Source organism: Perca flavescens, chromosome 5 (assembly GCF_004354835.1).
Source record: "Perca flavescens isolate YP-PL-M2 chromosome 5, PFLA_1.0, whole genome shotgun sequence".
Lineage (NCBI taxonomy): Eukaryota > Metazoa > Chordata > Actinopteri > Perciformes > Percidae > Perca > Perca flavescens.
The window spans coordinates 40,591,719-40,615,062 of NC_041335.1; the positions used below are offsets into that span (position 1 = coordinate 40,591,719).

General features: G+C 47.9%; 1 protein-coding gene across 1 annotated transcript in view; it reads left to right on the plus strand.

Annotated features, from left to right (window-relative positions):
* The window catches only part of dab2ipa (DAB2 interacting protein a), a 59,097-nt gene that overhangs the window by 15,905 nt on the left and 19,848 nt on the right, over positions 1–23,344 (plus strand). The window contains exons 5-12 of the mRNA XM_028579239.1: positions 7,431–7,575; positions 7,653–7,825; positions 8,083–8,354; positions 11,843–12,051; positions 12,130–12,274; positions 15,527–15,671; positions 15,895–16,131; positions 16,640–16,829. Coding sequence (XP_028435040.1) covers positions 7,431–7,575; positions 7,653–7,825; positions 8,083–8,354; positions 11,843–12,051; positions 12,130–12,274; positions 15,527–15,671; positions 15,895–16,131; positions 16,640–16,829 — 1,516 coding nt within the window. The remainder of the gene's footprint in view (positions 1–7,430; positions 7,576–7,652; positions 7,826–8,082; positions 8,355–11,842; positions 12,052–12,129; positions 12,275–15,526; positions 15,672–15,894; positions 16,132–16,639; positions 16,830–23,344) is intronic.

Here is a 23,344-nt window from a genome sequence, read left to right on the forward strand (position 1 = left end):
CAGAACCTTTACATTAGACGGACCATAGTGTCCAATGGCAGAACCTTTACATTAGACGGACCATAGAGTCCAATGGCAGAACCTTTCCCTTAGACGGACTATAGAGTTGAATGTCAGAACCTTTCCCTTAGTTGGACTATAGAGTCCAATGGCAGAACCTTTACATTAGACCATAGAGGTAAATGTAAAAGCTCTTTGAGTAAGAGTTAAGATTTTATAGAAACAGTCCATTTAAATTTAAAAAAAATTGTTTTGTGACAAAAGTGTTTGAGGCTTCGCTTTCGCTCCTAGTCTCTCTGGGTCCATCTCTCTCTGGGTCCATCTCTCTCTGGGTCCATCTCTCTCTGGGTCTGTCTCTCTCTGGGTCCATCTCTCTCTGGGTCTGTCTCTCTCTGGGTCCATCTCTCTCTGGGTCCGTCTCTCTCTGGGTCCATCTCTCTCTGGGTCCGTCTCTCTCTGGGTCCATCTCTCTCTGGGTCCATCTCTCTCTGGGTCCATCTCTCTCTGGGTCTGTCTCTCTCTGGGTCCATCTCTCTCTGGGTCCATCTCTCTCTGGGTCCATCTCTCTCTGGGTCTGTCTCTCTCTGGGTCCATCTCTCTCTGGGTCTGTCTCTCTCTGGGTCCATCTCTCTCTGGGTCCGTCTCTCTCTGGGTCCATCTCTCTCTGGGTCCGTCTCTCTCTGGGTCCATCTCTCTCTGGGTCCATCTCTCTCTGGGTCCATCTCTCTCTGGGTCTGTCTCTCTCTGGGTCCATCTCTCTCTGGGTCTGTCTCTCTCTGGGTCCATCTCTCTGGGTCCGTCTCTCTCTGGGTCCATCTCTCTCTGGGTCCGTCTCTCTCTGGGTCCATCTCTCTCTGGGTCCGTCTCTCTCTGGGTCCATCTCTCTCTGGGTCCATCTCTCTCTGGGTCCATCTCTCTCTGGGTCTGTCTCTCTCTGGGTCCGTCTCTCTCTGGGGTCTGTCTCTCTGGGTCCATCTCTCTTTGGGTCCGTCTCTCTCTGGGTCCATCTCTCTCTGGGTCCATCTCTCTCTGGGTCCATCTCTCTCTGGGTCTGTCTCTCTCTGGGTCCATCTCTCTCTGGGTCCATCTCTCTCTGGGTCTGTCTCTCTCTGGGTCCGTCTCTCTCTGGGTCTGTCTCTCTCTGGGTCCATCTCTCTCTGGGTCTGTCTCTCTCTGGGTCCATCTCTCTCTGGGTCTGTCTCTCTCAGGGTCCATCTCTCTGGGTCCGTCTCTCTCTGGGTCCATCTCTCTCTGGGTCCATCTCTCTCTGGGTCCGTCTCTCTCTGGGTCCATCTCTCTGGGTCCGTCTCTCTCTGGGTCCGTCTCTCTCTGGGTCCATCTCTCTCTGGGTCCGTCTCTCTCTGGGTCCATCTCTCTGGGTCCGTCTCTCTCTGGGTCCAACTCTCTGGGTCCAACTCTCTGGGTCTGTCTCTCTCTGGGTCCAACTCTCTGGGTCCGTCTCTCTCTGGGTCCAACTCTCTGGGTCTGTCTGTCTCTCTTTGGGTCCAACTCTCTCGGTCCGTCTCTCTCTGGGTCCAACTCTCTGGGTCTGTCTGTCTCTGGGTCCAACTCTCTGGGTCTGTCTGTCTCTCTCTGGGTCCAACACGCTCGGTCCATCTCTCTCTGGGTCCAACTCTCTGGGTCTGTCTGTCTCTGGGTCCAACTCTCTGGGTCTGTCTGTCTCTCTCTGGGTCCAACACGCTCGGTCCATCTCTCTCTGGGTCCAACTCTCTGGGTCCAACTCTCTGGGTCTGTCTCTCTCTGGGTCCAACTCTCTGGGTCCAACTCTCTCTGGGTCCAACTCTCTGGGTCTGTCTGTCTCTCTCTGGGTCTGTCTCTCTCTGGGTCTGACTCTTTCTGGGTCCAACTCTCTGGGTCCAACTCTCTGGGTCTGTCTGTCTCTCTCTGGGTCTGTCTCTCTCTGGGTCTGACTCTTTCTGGGTCCAACTCTCTGGGTCCAACTCTCTGGGTCTGTCTGTCTCTCTCTGGGTCTGTCTCTCTCTGGGTCTGTCTCTCTCTGGGTCCAACTCTCTGGGTCCGTCTCTCTCTGGGTCCAACTCTCTGGGTCCAACTCTCTGGGTCTGTCTGTCTCTCTCTGGGTCCGTCTCTCTCTGGGTCTGACTCTTTCTGGGTCCAACTCTCTGGGTCTGTCTGTCTCTCTCTGGGTCCAACTCTCTGGGTCTGTCTCTCTCTGGGTCTGACTCTCTCTGGGTCTGTCTCTCTGTGGGTCTGTCTCTTTCCCTCTCTTTCTCTCTGGGTCTGTCTCTCTCCCTCTCTCTCTCTCTCTCTCTCTGGGTCTGTCTCGCTATAGGGCCCACAAGGGCCCCCAAAAGGGAAGGATCCCAGCTGTCCACTGTTAAGGTACTGGGATTGTACAAATGTTCTGCCAGAGTTGTAAAGGGAGACCAAAGAGGAGATTAGAGTCGCACTGCAGGGGAGGGGTCGACAAAGCAACAACAATTGTGGAAAAAATCTCAAAGAAAATGGAAAAAAAGGTCAAAACCAGAGTGGTAAACAAACCACCCATATCCTCAGAGGGTTTGGATTGGGTGGGGGGTTATTATGTGGTACATGGTTTGATGATGTCACAGTGATGTCACTCTGAGAGGAGAAAGGAAAGGAAGTGCAGCCTCACTGCAGGGGAGGGGCCGCTGCTGACAGAGAGAGAGAGAGAGAGAGAGAGAGAGAGAGAGAGAGAGAGAGAGAGCTGGAGCCGTGTAGCATCGTTAGCAGCAAGCTAACAGACAGACAGACAGACAGAGGCTTCAGCTGTCCTCCCAAACAGCGTCAGGATCAGCAGGTTCTCCATCTTTCTTCCACTCTCTCTCCTGCTGAAGGAGAAGATGGATCCTTAGCCTCTCCTCCTTTTCCTCCTCCTCTCTTCCTCTCAGGATGCTCTGTGAGTATCTGCACCGATTCTCTGCCTGCATTAACCAGCCTTTGTCCTCTGAAGAGATAGACAGGCTGCAGTGTGTGTGTGTGTGTGTGTGTGTGGGGGGGGGATTGGCGTCTTCTTCTAACTGATTTGCATGACTATACACGCTGCGTCCCTGTCTCTGTGTGTGTGTGTGTGTGTGTGTGTGTGTGTGTGTGTGTGTGTGTGCGTGTGTGTGTGTTAGCCTGTCTTTAGTCTGCACACAGCTAGCCTGCTATGTTAGCATGTGACTAGGCTAGACACACGCTGTTAGCCAACATGTTCAGCTAAACCATGTTCACAATGGCAGACACACACACACACACTCACACAGACAGAGACAGACACACATACAAAGATGCACTTTCAGCTGTAAACTCCTTGGTAAGATAATGACAAGAGCTAAAGGACAGCAGATCATCCTTCATGTCAGGAGGGTGTGTGTGTGTGTGTGTGTGTGTGTGTGTGTGTGTGTGTGTGTGTGTGTGTGTGTGTGTCAGAGGTTAGAAGTCATAGCTGACTGGTTGTTGTGTTTTTATAATCAGCTGGTTTTATTTGACAGAAAAATATTTTTGATTGATGATTAAATTAAACCTGGACCCTATTTTCCTTTGCATTTGTGTCTAAGTGACTGATGTCTACCATGAAAGACCCTGAAAAGACCAAAGTCTGACACCATCTCACATCTAAAGACACTCTAGATTGTCAGAATGTCTCTGAGGTTTCAGTCTCAGTTTAGAAGATTATACCACGAAGACTTTAAACTTAGGATAATATCAAACACGTTTGATTTTGTCTGAACGTCCAGACATTGGACATTCAATTCAATAACGAGTTATCTCGAGACACTTTACAGATAGAGTAGGTCTAGACCACACTCTATAATTTACAAAGACCCAACAATTCCAGTAATTCCCCCAAGAGCAAACATTCAGTGTGACAGTGGCGAGGAAAAACTCCCTCTTGGGAAGAAACCTGGGACAGACCCAGGCTCTTGGTAGGAGGTGTTTGACGGGACAGACCCAGGCTCTTGGTAGGGAGTGTCTGACGGGACAGACCCAGGCTCTTGGTAGGAGGTGTCTGATGGGACAGACCCAGGCTCTTGGTAGGAGGTGTCTGACGGGACAGACCCAGGCTCTTGGTAGGAGGTGTCTGATGGGACAGACCCAGGCTCTTGGTAGGAGGTGTCTGACGGGACAGACCCAGGCTCTTGGTAGGAGGTGTCTGACGGGACAGACCCAGGCTCTTGGTAGGAGGTGTCTGATGGGACAGACCCAGGCTCTTGGTAGGAGGTGTCTGACGGGACAGACCCAGGCTCTTGGTAGGAGGTGTCTGATGGGACAGACCCAGGCTCTTGGTAGGAGGTGTCTGACGGGACAGACCCAGGCTCTTGGTAGGAGGTGTCTGACGGGACAGACCCAGGCTCTTGGTAGGAGGTGTCTGACGGGACAGACCCAGGCTCTTGGTAGGAGGTGTCTGACAGGACAGACCCAGGCTCTTGGTAGGAGGGGTCTGGTGGGACAGACCCAGGCTCTTGGTAGGAGGTGTCTGATGGGACAGACCCAGGCTCTTGGTAGGAGGTGTCTGACGGGACAGACCCAGGCTCTTGGTAGGAGGTGTCTGATGGGACAGACCCAGGCTCTTGGTAGGAGGTGTCTGACGGGGACAGACCCAGGCTCTTGGTAGGAGGTGTCTGACGGGACAGACCCAGGCTCTTGGTAGGAGGTGTCTGATGGGACAGACCCAGGCTCTTGGTAGGAGGTGTCTGACGGGACAGACCCAGGCTCTTGGTAGGAGGTGTCTGACGGGACAGACCCAGGCTCTTGGTAGGAGGTGTCTGACGGGACAGACCCAGGCTCTTGGTAGGAGGTGTCTGACGGGACAGACCCAGGCTCTTGGTAGGAGGTGTCTGACGGGACAGACCCAGGCTCTTGGTAGGAGGTGTCTGACAGGACAGACCCAGGCTCTTGGTAGGAGGGGTCTGGTGGGACAGACCCAGGCTCTTGGTAGGAGGTGTCTGACGGGACAGACCCAGGCTCTTGGTAGGAGGTGTCTGACGGGACAGACCCAGGCTCTTGGTAGGAGGTGTCTGATGGGACAGACCCAGGCTCTTGGTAGGAGGTGTCTGATGGGACAGACCCAGGCTCTTGGTAGGAGGTGTCTGACAGGACAGACCCAGGCTCTTGGTAGGAGGTGTCTGACGGGACAGACCCAGGCTCTTGGTAGGAGGTGTCTGATGGGACAGACCCAGGCTCTTGGTAGGAGGTGTCTGATGGGACAGACCCAGGCTCTTGGTAGGAGGTGTCTGACGGGACAGACCCAGGCTCTTGGTAGGAGGTGTCTGACGGGACAGACCCAGGCTCTTGGTAGGAGGTGTCTGACGGGACAGACCCAGGCTCTTGGTAGGAGGTGTCTGACAGGACAGACCCAGGCTCTTGGTAGGAGGTGTCTGATGGGACAGAACCAGGCTCTTGGTAGGAGGTGTCTGACGGGACAGACCCAGGCTCTTGGTAGGAGGTGTCTGACGGGACAGACCCAGGCTCTTGGTAGGAGGTGTCTGACAGGACAGACCCAGACTCTTGGTAGGAGGTGTCTGACGGTGCTGGTTGGGGGTGTGATGAACAGTGGCAATAATAGTCACAATAAAGATAATGAAATAGTAGTCGTAGTAGTTCGTGGCGTAGCAGGGCATCAGGAAATGTGTCTGATAAAACCTCCCAGTTAGAGAGGAAATGATCTAAACATATTCTTTATAAAACCTCCCAGTTAGAGAGGAAATGATCTAACATATTCTTTATAAAACCTCCCAGTTAGAGAGGAAATGATCTAACATATTCTTTATAAAACCTCCCAGTTAGAAAGGAAATGACCTAAACATATTCTTTATAAATCTTTACAATAATTCCCTGAAAGAACCATGCAGGCCTGCCTTGTTGCTCCGTCCACATCTTCTTCAGAACTGTCAGCGTGTAGCTTGTTAGCTCAAACTTTGTTGTCGTTTCCGTGGCGAGGGACATCTGGCAGACTATGTCTGCTAAAACTATACTTCTAAACAGGCAATTATCCTGGAAATATTCTTCCGTTGATCCAGACCAGGCCATAGACAACACTCTCTCTTCGTTCCTTGAATCTGTCTGATTATTTCGGGGTCTTGTACAGACAGAAGTTCCGCCTCTCCAGTTAGACATTTTCATTGGCATTTTGTGACTTCTTCTTCACCCTTGTGGTTTATTTCTTTGTTTGGCGCCAGTCACACGATAAAACCGCCATGAACACGCCCGCTGTGAACTGTGTGGATGTCGCGGTTGGGGCTCAACAGGACATGCGAGTAAAAACACGTGGATGTCATATTTGAATGTTCGTTTTTTTTCCAATAACAATTTTATCACATATTCAAATTTAGAATATCGGTTGACAGGAAAAGGTGAATTACTAACGATATAGGTTGTGTAACAGCTAGGGGTGGGGGAAAAACCAATACAGCAGAGTATCGCAATATTTTCTGTGGCAATACTGTATCGATACACAGACGCCGAGTATGGATCTATTATTATATATGTGTTGGTCAGTCTGTCTGCTTGATAATCTGATTTTGCAGCTTAAAATTGAAGTGAGATGAACAAACAGAGAAATGTATCTTTTTAGATAAAACAGATGCTGACAAAGTTTTCTTTTGGGGACATCATTTGAAATTGGGAAAAATTTGTAGTTGGAAAAAAAGTAATAAATTGCAATTTATCGCAGAATATTGCAATATGTTTAAATAATAATATTGTATCGTGACATAAAGTATCGCGATGATATCGTATCGTGAGGCCTCTGCTGATTCCCACCCCTAGTAACAGCTTACGCTGATGTGTTGTTGGCTGTTTGGGTCGGTACCGGAGCTGTTCTGGTCTGTTTCAGGTGTGTGATGTTTGGGTCGGTACCGGAGCTGTTCTGGTCTGTTTCAGCTGTGTGATGTTTGGGTCGGTACCGGAGCTGTTCTGGTCTGTTTCAGCTGTGTGATGTTTGGGTCGGTGCGGAGCTGTTCTGGTCTGTTTCAGCTGTGTGATGTTTGGGTCGGTACCGGAGCTGTTCTGGTCTGTTTCAGCTGTGTGATGTTTGGGTCGGTACCGGAGCTGTTCTGGTCTGTTTCAGGTGTGTGATGTTTGGGTCGGTACCGGAGCTGTTCTGGTCTGTTTCAGCTGTGTGATGTTTGGGTCGGTACCGGAGCTGTTCTGGTCTGTTTCAGCTGTGTGATGTTTGGGTCGGTACCGGAGCTGTTCTGGTCTGTTTCAGCTGTGTGATGTTTGGGTCGGTACCGGAGCTGTTCTGGTCTGTTTCAGCTGTGTGATGTTTGGGTCGGTACCGGAGCTGTTCTGGTCTGTTTCAGGTGTGTGATGTTTGGGTCGGTACCGGAGCTGTTCTGGTCTGTTTCAGCTGTGTGATGTTTGGGTCGGTACCGGAGCTGTTCTGGTCTGTTTCAGCTGTGTGATGTTTGGGTCGGTACCGGAGCTGTTCTGGTCTGTTTCAGGTGTGTTATGCGGCGGCTGCGTTGTGGTAGCCAGGAGTCGTTGCTAAGCGCCGGCTGTGTGTCGTCTCTGGAGCTCAGGATGGACCAATCGGTGGTCATCAAACCCGTCCACTCCTCCCTGCTGGGACAGGACTACTGCTTCGAGGTGACAAACTCACACAATCACACTTCCAAACCCTCCAGTGTTTCCGTGGTGATAACCTCTGACCCTGCGTCTCCTAGGTAACGACCTCGACAGGAACAAAGTGTTTCTCGTGTCGTTCGGCGGCAGAAAGAGATAAATGGATGGAGAACCTGAGGAGGGCCGTTCACCCCAACAAAGACAACAGCCGGCGGCTGGAGAACGTGCTGACGCTGTGGGTGGTGGAGGCCAAAGACCTGCCGGCCAAGAAAAGGTAGGGGGGGCTACACCTGGGGTAGGGGGGGGGCTACACCCAGAGAAGAAAAGGTAAGGGAAGCTACACACACATACACTACATAATTGTGAAAGTTAATAGATTGTTTCCTAGAGGAAGCATATCTAAGGTAAACAGAATTGGTCCAATCACAGAGCCTTGTGGAACACTACGCCTAACATTTTGCTTACTGTTCATCATTACAATATGTAGAAGTAACTGTCGCTGTCAGAAGTAACAGAGTATTTTTACTTCAGGTACTTCTGCGAGCTGTGTCTGGACGACAGCCTTTACGCTCGGACGTCCTGTAAACTGAAGACTGACAACATATTCTGGGGAGAACGTTTCGACTTCAGCAGCCTGCCGTCCATCAGCGCCGTCACCCTGCACCTCTACAAAGATACCGACAGGAAGCGGAAGAAGGACAAGAGCAGCTACGTCGGCCTGGTCAACATCCCCGTCGCCATGGTGACCGGCAGACAGCTGGTGGAGAAGTGGTACTCAGTGAGCACGCCCAGCACCCTCCGAGGTTTTTAATTTATTTAAGCTTCATTTAACCAGGAAATAGTCCCATTGAGATTCAGAATCTCTTTTACAAGGCAGCCCTGGCCAAGGCAGCAGCATCAGAGTCTCAACATACAGTAACCAACAGTAACAGGACATGTGCATTCAGTGGTCAAGTCCTTTATCCTAGCCTGGGAAAATCCTGCCAAACTTCCGGCAAATTTGAGATTTGCTCTGCAAGTCCGTCTGGCCAAGAGCCCATTTCCAATTTTTCCAAATTGAGGCACCAACCGTTGAGTTTTGTTGAGTTGGGTTTTACATGATGACAATGATGCAGCGACGTTGAAGCAGCATCTCCTTCATTGCTCTGAATGGTTGAAGGACTATCCAATTGCACCCAGAGGCATTTGAGCGGCGTCCCTTTGGAAATGGGCTGTGAATGAAGCTTCCCCAGACCCTTCTCAGTTACAGCTGAGAAGACTCTGGTGTACACCAGGCTCCCTTTATCCTATTTTTTAAATCTTCCATGCTAATGAAATAATCTAGATTAAGGTGACTTTGTATCTCACACCAAGATGACGGAGGAAAAACTTTAAAAGCACTTTCACCAAACACAGTACGGGTTCCAGGAATGTCGTACATTATTTGTCAGTGTGAAGGGTGCAGCTACCCACAGCTTTAGGTGCCAGTAGAGAACATCAATAAGAAGGCAGCTTGTAAAGAGAAGTATTCCAGTGCTCCAGACTATGGTTGTATAAAGAAGACAAACCAACTTTCTCATGGAACTTGCACTGATGTGTGCAGAGGTACGTAGATCAGTTTGACACTGTCAGACAACAGGTTCACTAAGTTCTAACAAGTAGTTTGAGCTAGTAGTAGGGATGGATACGATACTTAGCAATACTCTTATTAAGGGCTGTACCAAATACAATTTTTTGTGCTTTGAAGCTTCAGGACTAATCAAGAGTGGCGGTGTGGGAGTGTCACTGAAACGGCCCATTTGTGTGACTTCCTGTGAGCATGGGCGCTTTAGCTTGTAGCTAACGTCGGGGCTAACCCCCTTCACTTTAATCAGCAGGAGGAATTTAGCTTGGGTCTTATGGAGTTGTTGCATTTATTAACCGACAAATGGCCCAAACTGTACACACACTGCACTGCTACATTCACAGCTAACTGCTACGTTCACAGCTAACTGCTACGTTCACTTCTTACTGCTACCTTCACAGCTAACTGCTACATTGACAGCTAACTGCTACGTTCACAGCTAAATGCTATGTTCACAGTTCACAGCTAACTGCTACGTTCACGGCTAAATGCTATGTTCACAGTTCACAGCTAACGGCTACGTTCACGGCTAAATGCTACGTTTACAGTTCACAGCTAACTGCTATGTTCACAGTTCACAGCTAACTGCTACTTTCATGGCTAAATGCTACGTTCACAGTTCACAGCTAACTGCTACGTTCACAGCTAAATGCTACATTCACAGCTAAATGCTACATTTGCAGCTAACTGCTACGTTCGCAGCTAACTGCTACATTTGCAGCTAACTGCTACATTCTCAGCTACAAACATGCTCTCTAATTTCTCTGCTCACTCTGACACATTGACACACATGTGCGCTACATTATTCCTCACAGGAGTTATTTACTCGTTGTTTAGCAGAGCACAATTTAGTTTAAACATCATTCCCAGATGCTTGGACCCGGCAGGCGCCGAGCAGCGTTGAATAGAAACCCAAACTTTGATATTCGTTACCAGTTTAGCACCAGTTCTCCGTACCCACCCCTAGCTACAAGCGTCCAGGTCTGATGATGTTCACATTAGCTATGTTTCCATCGACCCGTTTTTATCCGAATTAAGTGATATCGAAAGAAAAATGCCGTCATGGAAACAGTAAAATCCGATTGAATATCATGAATATCGACTCAAAGAAAATACGTTCGGTCTCATCGGATTTTCTCTTGATCGATATACGGCTTATGCGATAAACGGTGGAAAACGATGGAAACGTTATTTGCCGAATAAATAATGAATTGCGATTAAGTTTTAGGTCATTTTATGGTTGCAACCCGCAATAAAACGAGGAAGAAGTTTCAGTTCATTTCCACCCAGTATTTCCGCTCTGTTTGCACACATGACAGGTGTCAACAAAAACAGATCTAAGTGGACAAACGAGGAGACAAGATACTTTTTTAATTTAATTTACCAGAAAAATATAACGGCTATTTTAGATAACAAAAATCTAAGAAACGCCATCATTTATCAGGAGCTCGCGAAGGAAATGACCAACAAAAGGTTACGACGGGGACATTCTAAAACGCTTAACGTGAAAAAGCTTAACGTGGTTTAATGTATCTAAACAACGATCAATCATCACCAGATTTATCATGGTCATATCTTGTCATTAACACTTAAGCCTGTCAAAAAAACTAAATCGAAATCCAACGATTATAGAAGTTATCTCACGTAAATGTTTTCTTCATCAGTGGCCGTATGGCGAGGAAAAAGCTTAACATGGTTTAATGTACCTAAACAATGATCAATCACCAAATTTCTCTCTCATATTACCCATCATAACCACGGAAAACTGTCAAATAATCCAACCCAATGTCCAATTATTATGGACATTATCTGACATAAAGAGTTTCTGCTTCAGGGCAGCGGAGCGGCTGGGGGTTGACTCTCCACGGTTCTCATTGGCTTTATAAGTCCTAATGTGAAAAAGCTTAACGTGGTTTAATGTACCTAAACAACGATCAATCATCACCAAAAATCCTCTTCTATATTGCTCATCATAACCACTTAAAACGGTCAAATCTAACCCAATGTCCAAATGTTATGGACGATATCTGACACATTTACGTGAGATAACTTCTATAATTGTTGGATTTCGATTTAGTTATTTTGACAGGCTTAAGTGTTCATGACAAGATATGACCATGATACATCTGGTGATGATTGATCATTGTTTAGATATATTAAACCACGTTAAGCTTTTTCACGTTAAGCGTTTTAGAGTGTCCCTTACGATAAGCCGTGGGACGTCCTGCGGAGTAAATGGAAGGAGTTCAAACAGCGATCACGGCTCAAAAAAGAGAGTTGTCTCGCAGCGGTGTCGGAGGGAAAATATAAGGCAAGTTCCACCTTTTTGATGAGCTGGATCAGATCCTCGGTCAAAGGCCGATCGGAGCTTATAGCTCGGCTTCTAATATTAACAACAACAACTACTTCTGTCTAGCAAAACTTTGTTCGCAAAAGTTCGCTTGAATGTTGTGCGATTCAGTGCAAAAATGAATGGAAACACCTTAAAATGTCTCAAATCAATTCGATATACCAATTTAATCGCAAAACAGCACGTGACGTCATTACGCACAGGTTTTTATTCGCTTTAAAGCTGTTGGATGGAAACACACTTTCACACTCAGCTTTATTCGCATGAGTTTTTTTACCGAACTTCAGATAATTCGATTGACAAGTGGATGGAAACTTAGCTATAGTTTCCTGTTTCAGGGAAGTCGTCGGTGCCGACAGTGCGTATCAAAGCTCGGTACCAGAGCATCGCCATCCTGCCGATGGAGCAGTACAAAGAGTTTGCCGAGTACATCAGCTCCAACTACCTGCTGCTCTGCAACACGCTGGAGGCCTCGCTCAGTCTGAGGGCTAAAGAGGAGCTCGCTGCTGCACTGGTCCACATCCTGCACAGCACCGGGAAGGCCAAGGTAACCACAACACCCTCTCTGCATAAATAAAGTTTTACCGGACTGAATGAGGGTGACCTTTGACCTCCTTTTCTGCAGGACTTCCTGACGGACCTGATGATGTCGGAGGTGGACCGTTGCCGTGACAATGACCAGCTGATCTTCAGAGAGAACACGCTTGCGACGAAAAGCATCGAAGAATACCTGAAGTTGATTGGACAGAAGTACCTGCAGGATGCCCTCGGTACAATCACACACACAAAGTCACACACACACACACACACACACACACACACACACACACACACACACACACACACACACACACACACACACAAACACACAAACACACACACACACACACACACACACAAACACACAAACACACACACACACACACACACACACACACACACACAGACATACACAGACCAGAAAGAATTGTAAAATCATTCAATATGTTAACAGGCTTATCAGATCACAATCTAACTCTTGTCCCTAGGAAACTTATCAAAAAACCTTTCCATTCCTGTGCTAGAGAAAAAAAAGAAACTATTACAACCCCTAAAAGTAAATTTCAAAACGTTGTAGCTGCAGCTAACCAAATTCAATGGGATGAAATGTTGCCTTTAGTTGACTATGAAAAAGACAGCCAAATATTTTTAAAAACACTTGAGAAAACTATTAAAGAAAAACTAAAAATCAAGCACAAACAACACAAAACCACTGTACCCTGGATAAACCCAGGAATCATAAAACTCATGAAAATGCGAGACCAAGCCCTAAAAATAGCAAATAAAACTAAACTCACTCATGACAGAGGACGTTTTACCATGTTGAGAAATAAAGCTGTAAGAACATTAAGAAAAGGCAGATTTCTTTCTCACTATAATCGAATAATATAATATAATCGAATATAAAATCTAATGGAAATGCTAAAATAATATGAAAGAAAAATGACAGGTGATTGCCCTAAAGGACAAAATACTATAGAAATTAACATAAATGAACAACTAACAAATAATACTGAGGTTGTAGCGGAGGCGTTCAATCACTATTTTATTGATTCTGTGGCTAACATAGCAAGCTGTTTTGCACCTGAGAAAACATACACTCCTCCAATAGACACATGTCAATCAGTTTTCAGTTTAATAAACATCACAGTATCTGAGGTATCAAAGACCATTAAATCACTCAGATCATCAAGATGCAAAGATATTTTTGGTATGGATACAGTGATGCTCAAGGAGCTCAGTACAGTCACATGCCCCTTTACCAAAATTATCAATCTGTCTATTTCACAAAATATGTTCCCAAGCATGTGGAAACCAGCTATTGTTGCTCGTATTTTCAAAAGTGGAGATCCTCATTCCATGTCAAACTATAGACCTATCAATATATTGCCCACAGTGTCTAAGATTGCAGAGAAACTGATAGCAAAACAAATTATTAACCATCTAAATACCACACCCTATGCTCTCCACCCTATGCAGTTTGGCTTTAGAGCAAACTACTCCACAGAGACCGCGACTTGCTTCTTTACTGAAAACATCAGAGGTCTATTGGACCGAGGTGGGGTTGTTGGTGCCATGTTCCTGGATCTCAAGAAGGCCTTTGACACCATCAATCATAAAATCTTGCTGACAAAATTACGCCGTTTCAGTTTCTCCTCAGATGCGCTTAAATGGATTGAGTCTTACCTCACTGACCGCTCCCAACATGTCCGAGTCCAGTCATTTAAATCAGTCTGTCCACTGGTCTTCCTCAAGGATTAAATTTAGGACCTTTGTTGTTCTCACTTTATATTAATGACCTCCCGTCCGTCTGTTCTGATGGTTCTGTGCAGATGTATGCTGATGACACCGTAATCTATGTTCATGGTAGTGATATCTCTCAGGTGGCTGAGAAGCTCACTATCACCATGGTTAATATTACAGCTTGGTTGAAACAATCCTGCCTGAAGTTGAACACATCAAAAACATGTTATTTCAAGACCCACAGAAACTTTAGTGTTGAGCCGGATGTTTTAGTGTTAGGGGAAAGGCTGCAGATCGTGTCTGAAAACCAATATCTGGGGGTTTTAATTGATTCAAAGTTTTCATTTACATCACATGTAAAAAGGGTCTGTAATCGAATCAAATTCAACCTCAGTAACTTTAGATACATTCGCCATTGAATGTCCACACAGGCAGCAAATATGTACGTGCACTCTATGATCTTCTCACATATCACTTACTGTTTACCCATTTGGTCACAAACTAGTGTAACATCTCTGAAACCGCTGCAATCACTTTATGAACAAACTGTTAAAATCCTGGACAAGAAACCAAGGCTTTTCTATCCTTGTCCAATTTTACAAAAATACAAATTACTTAACTGGGAAAACATGGTAAAATATTCAAAACTATGTCTTGTCTATAAAATTATTCACGGTTTATTATCTCCTCCTCTCCACCAGTTGGTCAACATCCGAACAGCTGATCACAGCAGAACCAGAGGTGCAGTGAGGGGAGATTGTATTATTCCATTTAGGAAAAGTGTATTTGGCCAAAATTCTTTCTCTTTTCGAGCTGCTACTGAGTGGAACCTCACCCCCATAACCATCAGAAATCTAAATAAATATAGTACATTCAAGATCCAGTTAAAGAAATGGCTCATTGATAATCAGAGCTGTCAACATTACCATTAACTTCTTGACCTGCTCTCGCTGCCCCCTGCTGGCTGCAGGGGCTGCTTGTGTGTGTGCCTGTGTTCATGTCTTATTTGATGTTTGTCTGATTGTGGTCTGCTGTGCTCCTATTGTAAATTTTAGCTTAATAGCACTTTTTATCAAATGTATTTTAAATGTTATATTGTTATATAAATGTGTAATTTTACCTTCTTTTAGGGTGACTTTTTTACCATCTGTCTTGGGACTGCAGATGAAAAATAGCCTTCTGGCTAACTCTGGCATATTGACAGAAATGTGTATTAATATACACTGTCCCTGTAATAAATCAATAAAATAAAAAGCACACACACACACACACACACATGCACACACACACACACACACACACACACACACACACACACACATGCACACACACAGACACACACATGCACGCATGCACACACACACGTGCACACACACAAGCACACATGCACACAAACACACATGCACACACACATACATACACACACACACACACATGCACACACACACAGACATACACAGACACACACACGCACACACACACAGACATACACAGACCAGAAAGAATTGTAAAATCATTCAATATGTTAACAGGCTTATCAGATCACAATCTAAAAAAAAAAATCTTGATCATTACAAACTGGAAGATGGTGAACAGTAAAGCTGCTCTCAACTGTAACATTATCAAACTATTTTGATAATTGATGAATCGGTCTGAGTCATTTTTCAAACTTTTGTGTGTCTCTCTCTGTGTGTGTGTCTGTGTGTGTGTCTCTGTTTGTGTGTGTGTGTGTGTGTCAGGTGAGTTCATTAAAGCTCTGTATGAGTCCGATGAGAACTGTGAAGTGGACCCGTCTCGCTGTGCAACCTCTAACCTCTCAGAGCATCAGGCCAACCTGAGGATGTGCTGCGAGCTCGCATTCTGCAAGATCCTCGACTCCTACAGGTGCACACACGTACACACTGTACACGCACATACACACTGTACACACTGTACACACACACACACTGTACACACTGTTCACACATACACACTGTACACACACATACACACCATACACACCATACACACTGTACACACTGTACACACAAATATACACACATACACACTGTACACACACACACACACACACACCCACATATTTTATAACCTCCCCCTCCTCTCTCAGGGTCTTCCCCCGGGAGCTGAAGGAGGTGTTTGCGTCATGGCGACAGGAGTGCTGTAACCGGGGGCGACCGGACATCAGCGAGCGTCTCATCAGCGCCTCGCTGTTCCTGCGCTTCCTGTGTCCAGCAGTGATGTCGCCGTCGCTCTTCGACCTGATGCAGGAATACCCCGATGAACGCTCCGCCAGAACGTTGACGCTGATTGCCAAAGTTATCCAGAACCTCGCCAACTTCAGCAAGTAAGTCCAGGCTCTTATTCTGAAGGAGCTGCAGGGGTTTTACTGTGAAGGAGCTGCAGGGGTTTTATTGTGAAGGACCTGGAGGGCTTTTACTGTGAAGGAGCTGGAACGCTTTTACTGTGAAGGAGCTGGAGGGCTTTTACTGTCAAGGAGCTGGAAGGCATTTACTGTGAAGGAGCTAGAGGGCTTTTACTGTGAAGGAGCTGCAGGGCTTTTACTGTGAAGGAGCTGCAGGGCTTTTATTGTGAAGGAGCTGGAGGGCTTTTACTGTGAAGGAGTTGGAGGGCTTTTACTGTGAAGGAGCTGCAGGGCTTTTACTGTGAAGGAGCTGCAGGGCTTTTATTGTGAAGGAGCTTGAGGTCTTTTATTCTGAACGAGCGGCAGGTCTTTTACTGTGAAGGAGGGCTTTTACTGTGAAGGAGCTGGAGGGTTTTACTGTGATTTTTGTAAACCCGTTTCCTGTTCCCTGTCTGTGTTTCTACCCTGTTTCCTATTCCCTGTGTCTAAGGTTCGGGACTAAAGAGGAGTACATGTTGTTTATGAATGACTTTGTGGAGCATCAGTGGAGCAGCATGCAGCGTTTCCTGCAGGAGATCTCCAACCCTGACGGGCTTAACCACACCGCTGGCTTCGACGGCTACATAGACCTCGGCCGTGAACTGTCCAGCCTGCACACGCTGCTCGCCGAGATAGACCAGGTAACACGCCGAGATAGACCAGGTAACACGCCGAGATAGACCAGGTAACACGCCGAGATAGACCAGGTAACACGCCGAGATAGACCAGGTAACACACTGCTCACCGAGATAGACCAGGTAACACACTGCTCACCGAGATAGACCAGGTAACACACTGAGATAGACCAGGTAACACGCCAAGATAGACCAGGTAACACGCTGCTCGATGAGATAGACCAGGTAACACACTGAGATAGACCAGGTAACACGCTGCTCGCCGAGATAGACCAGGTAACACACTGAGATAGACCAGGTAACACGCTGCTCGCCGAGATAGACCAGGTAACACGCTGCTCGCCGAGATAGACCAGGTAACACGCTGCTCACTGAGATAGACCAGGTAACGCACTGAGATAGACCAGGTAACACACTGAGATAGACCAGGTAACACACTGAGATAGACCAGGTAACACGCCGAGATAGACCAGGTAACACGCCGAGATAGACCAGGTAACACGCTGCTCGCCGAGATAGACCAGGTAACACACTGAGATAGACCAGGTAACACGCTGCTCACCGAGATAGACCAGGTAACACACTGAGATAGACCAGGTAACACGCTGAGATAGACCAGGTAACACGCTGCTCGCCGAGATAGACCAGGTAACACACTGAGATAGACCAGGTAACACGCTGCTCGCCGAGATAGACCAGGTAACACGCTGCTCGCCGAGATAGACCAGGTAACACGCTGCTCACCGAGATAGACCAGGTAACACACTGAGATAGACCAGGTAACACGCCAAGATAGACCAGGTAACACGCTGCTCGCTGAGATAGACCAGGTAACACACTGAGATAGACCAGGTAACACACTGAGATAGACCAGGTAACACGCTGCTCGCCGAGATAGACCAGGTAACACGCTGCTCACTGAGATAGACCAGGTAACGCACTGATATAGACCAGGTAACACACTGAGATAGACCAGGTAACACGCCGAGATAGACCAGGTAACACGCCGAGATAGACCAGGTAACACGCTGCTCGCCGAGATAGACCAGGTAACACACTGAGATAGACCAGGTAACACGCTGAGATAGACCAGGTAACACGCTGCTCACCGAGATAGACCAGGTAACACACTGAGATAGACCAGGTAACACGCTGCTCACCGTGATAGACCAGGTAACACACTGAGATAGACCAGGTAACACGCTGAGATAGACCAGGTAACACGCTGCTCGCCGAGATAGACCAGGTAACACACTGAGATAGACCAGGTAACACGCTGCTCGCCGAGATAGACCAGGTAACACGCTGCTCGCCGAGATAGACCAGGTAACACGCTGCTCACCGAGATAGACCAGGTAACACACTGAGATAGACCAGTTAACACGCTGAGATAGACCAGGTAACACGCTGAGATAGACCAGGTAACACGCTGCTCGGCGAAATAGACCAGGTAACACGCTGAGATAGACCAGGTAACACGCTGCTCGGCGAAATAGACCAGGTAACACACTGAGATAGACCACGTAACACGCCGAGATAGACCAGGTAACACGCTGCTCATCGAGATAAACCAGGTAACACACTGATATAGACCAGGTAACACGCCGAGATAGACCAGGTAACACGCTGAGATAGACCAGGTAACACGCTGAGATAGACCAGGTAACACGCTGCTCGCCGAGATAGACCAGGTAACACACTGAGATAGACCAGGTAACACGCCGAGATAGACCAGGTAACCCGCTGCTCACCGAGATAGACCAGGTAACGCACTGCTATAGACCAGGTAACACACTGATATAGACCAGGTAACACGCCGAGATAGACCAGGTAACACGCTGCTCACCGAGATAGACCAGGTAACACACTGAGATAGACCAGGTAACACACTGAGATAGACCAGGTAACACGCTGAGATAGACCAGGTAACACGCTGCTCGCCGAGATAGACCAGGTAACACACTGAGATAGACCAGGTAACACGCTGCTCACCGAGATAGACCAGGTAACACACTGAGATAGACCAGGTAACACACTGAGATAGACCAGGTAACACACTGAGATAGACCAGGTAATACGCTGCTCGCCGAGATAGACCAGGCAACACGCTGCTCACCGAGATAGACCAGGTAACACGCTCACCGAGATAGACCAGGTAAAACACTGAGATAGACCAGGTAACACGCTGAGATAGACCAGGTAACACGCTGCTCGGCGAAATAGACCAGGTAACACACTGAGATAGACCAGGTAACACACTGCTCGCTGAGATAGACCAGGTAACACGCTGCTCACCGAGATAGACCAGGTAACACACTGAGATAGACCAGGTAACACGCTGAGATAGACCATGTAACACGCTGATATAGACCAGGTAACACACTGCTCACTGAGATAGACCATGTAACACGCTGAGATAGACCATGTAACACGCTGAGATAGACCAGGTAACACACTGCTCACTGAGATAGACCAGGTAACACACTGAGATAGACCATGTAACACGCTGAGATAGACCAGGTAACACACTGCTCGCTGAGATAGACCAGGTAACACACTGAGATAGACCATGTAACACGCTGAGATAGACCAGGTAACACACTGCTCGCTGAGATAGACCAGGTAACACACTGCTCGCTGAGATAGACCAGGTAACACACTGAGATAGACCAGGTAACACGCTGAGATAGACCAGGTAACACACTGATCACCGAGATAGACCAGGTAACACGCTGCTCACTGAGATAGACCAGGTAACACGCTGCTCGCTGAGATAGACCAGGTAACACGCTGAGATGGACCAGGTAACACGCTGAGATAGACCAGGTAACACGCTGAGATAGACCAGGTAACACGCTGCTCACCAAGATAGACCAGGTAACACGCTGCTCGCCGAGATAGACCAGGTAACACACTGCTCGCCGAGATAGACCAGGTAACACGCTGCTCGCCGAGATAGACCAGGTAACACACTGAGATAGACCAGGTAACACGCTGCTCACTGAAATAGACCAGGTAACACGCTGAGATAGACCAGGTAACACGCTGCTCACCGAGATAGACCAGGTAACACACTGAGATAGACCAGGTAACACGCTGCTCGCTGAGATAGACCAGGTAACACGCTGCTCACTGAGATAGACCAGGTAACACGCTGAGATAGACCAGGTAACACGGTGCTCGCCGAGATAGACCAGGTAACACGCTGCTCACCGAGATAGACCAGGTAACACACTGAGATAGACCAGGTAACACACTGAGATAGACCAGGTAACACGCTGCTCACTGAGATAGACCAGGTAATACACTGAGATAGACCAGGTAACACGCTGCTCGCCGAGATAGACCAGGTAACACGCTGCTCGCCGAGATAGACCAGGTAACACGCTGCTCACTGAGATAGACCAGGTAACACACTGAGATAGACCAGGTAATACACTGAGATAGACCAGGTAACACGCTGCTCACTGAGATAGACCAGGTAACACGCTGCTCGCCGAGATAGACCAGGTAACACGCTGCTCGCCGAGATAGACCAGGTAACACGCTGCTCGCCGAGATAGACCAGGTAACACGCTGCTCACCGAGATAGACCAGGTAACACACTGAGATAGACCAGGTAACACGCTGCTCGCTGAGATAGATTAGGTAACACGCTGAGATAGACCAGGTAACACGCTGCTCGCTGAGATAGACCAGGTAACACACTGAGATAGACCAGGTAACACGCTGCTCACTGAGATAGACCAGGTAACACACTGAGATAGACCAGGTAACACACTGAGATAGACCAGGTAACACGCTGCTCGCTGAGATAGATTAGGTAACACGCTGAGATAGACCAGGTAACACGCTGCTCGCTGAGATAGATTAGGTAACACGCTGAGATAGACCAGGTAACACGCTGCTCGCCGAGATAGACCAGGTAACACGCTGAGATAGACCAGGTAACACGCTGAGATAGACCAGGTAACACACTGAGATAGACCAGGTAACACGCTGCTCGCTGAGATAGATCAGGTAACACACTGAGATAGACCAGGTAACACGCTGCTCACCGAGATAGACCAGGTAACACACTGAGATAGACCAGGTAACACGCTGCTCACCGAGATAGACCAGGTAACACACTGAGATAGACCAGGTAACACGCTGCTCACCGAGATAGACCAGGTAACACACTGAGATAGACCAGGTAACACGCTGCTCACTGAGATAGACCAGGTAACACGCTGCTCACCGAGATAGACCAGGTAACACGCTGAGATAGACCAGGTAACACGCTGCTCGCTGAGATAGATCAGGTAACACGCTGAGATAGATCAGGTAACACGCTGCTCGCCGAGATAGACCAGGTAACACGCTGCTCGCCGAGATAGACCAGGTAACACGCTGCTCGCCGAGATAGACCAGGTAACACGCTGCTCGCTGAGATAGATCAGGTAACACGCTGAGATAGACCAGGTAACACGCTGCTCGCTGAGATAGATCAGGTAACACGCTGAGATAGACCAGGTAACACGCTGCTCGCCAAGATAGACCAGGTAACACGCTGCTCGCCGAGATAGACCAGGTAACACGCTGCTCACCGAGATAGACCAGGTAACACGCTGCTCGCCGAGATAGACCAGGTAACACGCTGCTCGCCGAGATAGACCAGGTAACACGCTGCTCGCCGAGATAGACCAGGTAACACGCTGCTCGCCGAGATAGACCAGGTAACATACTGAGATAGACCAGGTAACACGCTGCTTGCTGAGATAGACCAGGTAACACACTGAGATAGACCAGGTAACACGCTGAGATAGACCAGGTAACACGCTGCTTGCTGAGATAGACCAGGTAACACGCTGCTCGCCGAGATAGACCAGGTAACACACTGAGATAGACCAGGTAACACGCCGCTCACCGAGATAGGTAACACACTGAGATAGACCAGGTAACACACTGAGATAGACCAGGTAACACACTGAGATAGACCAGGTAACACGCTGCTCACCGAGATAGACCAGGTAACACGCTGAGATAGACCAGGTAACACGCTGAGATAGACCAGGTAACACACTGAGATAGACCAGGTAACACGCTGCTCGCTGAGATAGATCAGGTAACACACTGAGATAGACCAGGTAACACGCTGCTCACCGAGATAGACCAGGTAACACACTGAGATAGACCAGGTAACACGCTGCTCACCGAGATAGACCAGGTAACACACTGAGATAGACCAGGTAACACGCTGCTCACTGAGATAGACCAGGTAACACGCTGCTCACTGAGATAGACCAGGTAACACACTGAGATAGACCAGGTAACACACTGCTCGCTGAGATAGATCAGGTAACACGCTGAGATAGATCAGGTAACACGCTGCTCGCCAAGATAGACCAGGTAACACGCTGCTCGCCGAGATAGACCAGGTAACACGCTGCTCGCCGAGATAGACCAGGTAACACGCTGCTCGCCGAGATAGACCAGGTAACACACTGAGATAGACCAGGTAACACGCTGAGATAGACCAGGTAACACGCTGCTTGCTGAGATAGACCAGGTAACACACTGAGATAGACCAGGTAACACGCTGAGATAGACCAGGTAACACGCTGCTTGCTGAGATAGACCAGGTAACACGCTGCTCGCCGAGATAGACCAGGTAACACACTGAGATAGACCAGGTAACACACTGAGATAGACCAGTTAACACACTGAGATAGACCAGGTAACACGCTGAGATAGACCAGGTAACACACTGAGATAGACCAGGTAACACGCTGCTCACCGAGATAGACCAGGTAACACACTGAGATAGACCAGGTAACACACTGAGATAGACCAGGTAACACGCTGAGATAGACCAGGTAACACACTGAGATAGACCAGGTAACACGCTGCTCACCGAGATAGACCAGGTAACACGCTGAGATAGACCAGGTAACACACTGAGATAGACCAGGTAACACGCTGAGATAGACCAGGTAACACACTGAGATAGACCAGGTAACACGCTGCTCGCTGAGATAGATCAGGTAACACACTGAGATAGACCAGGTAACACGCTGAGATAGACCAGGTAACACACTGAGATAGACCAGGTAACACGCTGCTCACCGAGATAGACCAGGTAACACGCTGAGATAGACCAGGTAACACACTGAGATAGACCAGGTAACACGCTGCTCACCGAGATAGACCAGGTAACACACTGAGATAGACCAGGTAACACACTGAGATAGACCAGGTAACACGCTGCTCACTGAGATAGACCAGGTAACACACTGAGATAGACCAGGTAACACGCTGCTCACCGAGATAGACCAGGTAACACACCGAGATAGACCAGGTAACACACTGAGATAGACCAGGTAACACACTGAGATAGACCAGGTAACACGCTGCTCACCGAGATAGACCAGGTAACACGCTGAGATAGACCAGGTAACACGCTGAGATAGACCAGGTAACACACTGAGATAGATCAGGTAACACAACAAAGGCTGTCACTGGAATGGTGTTCTGAGCTA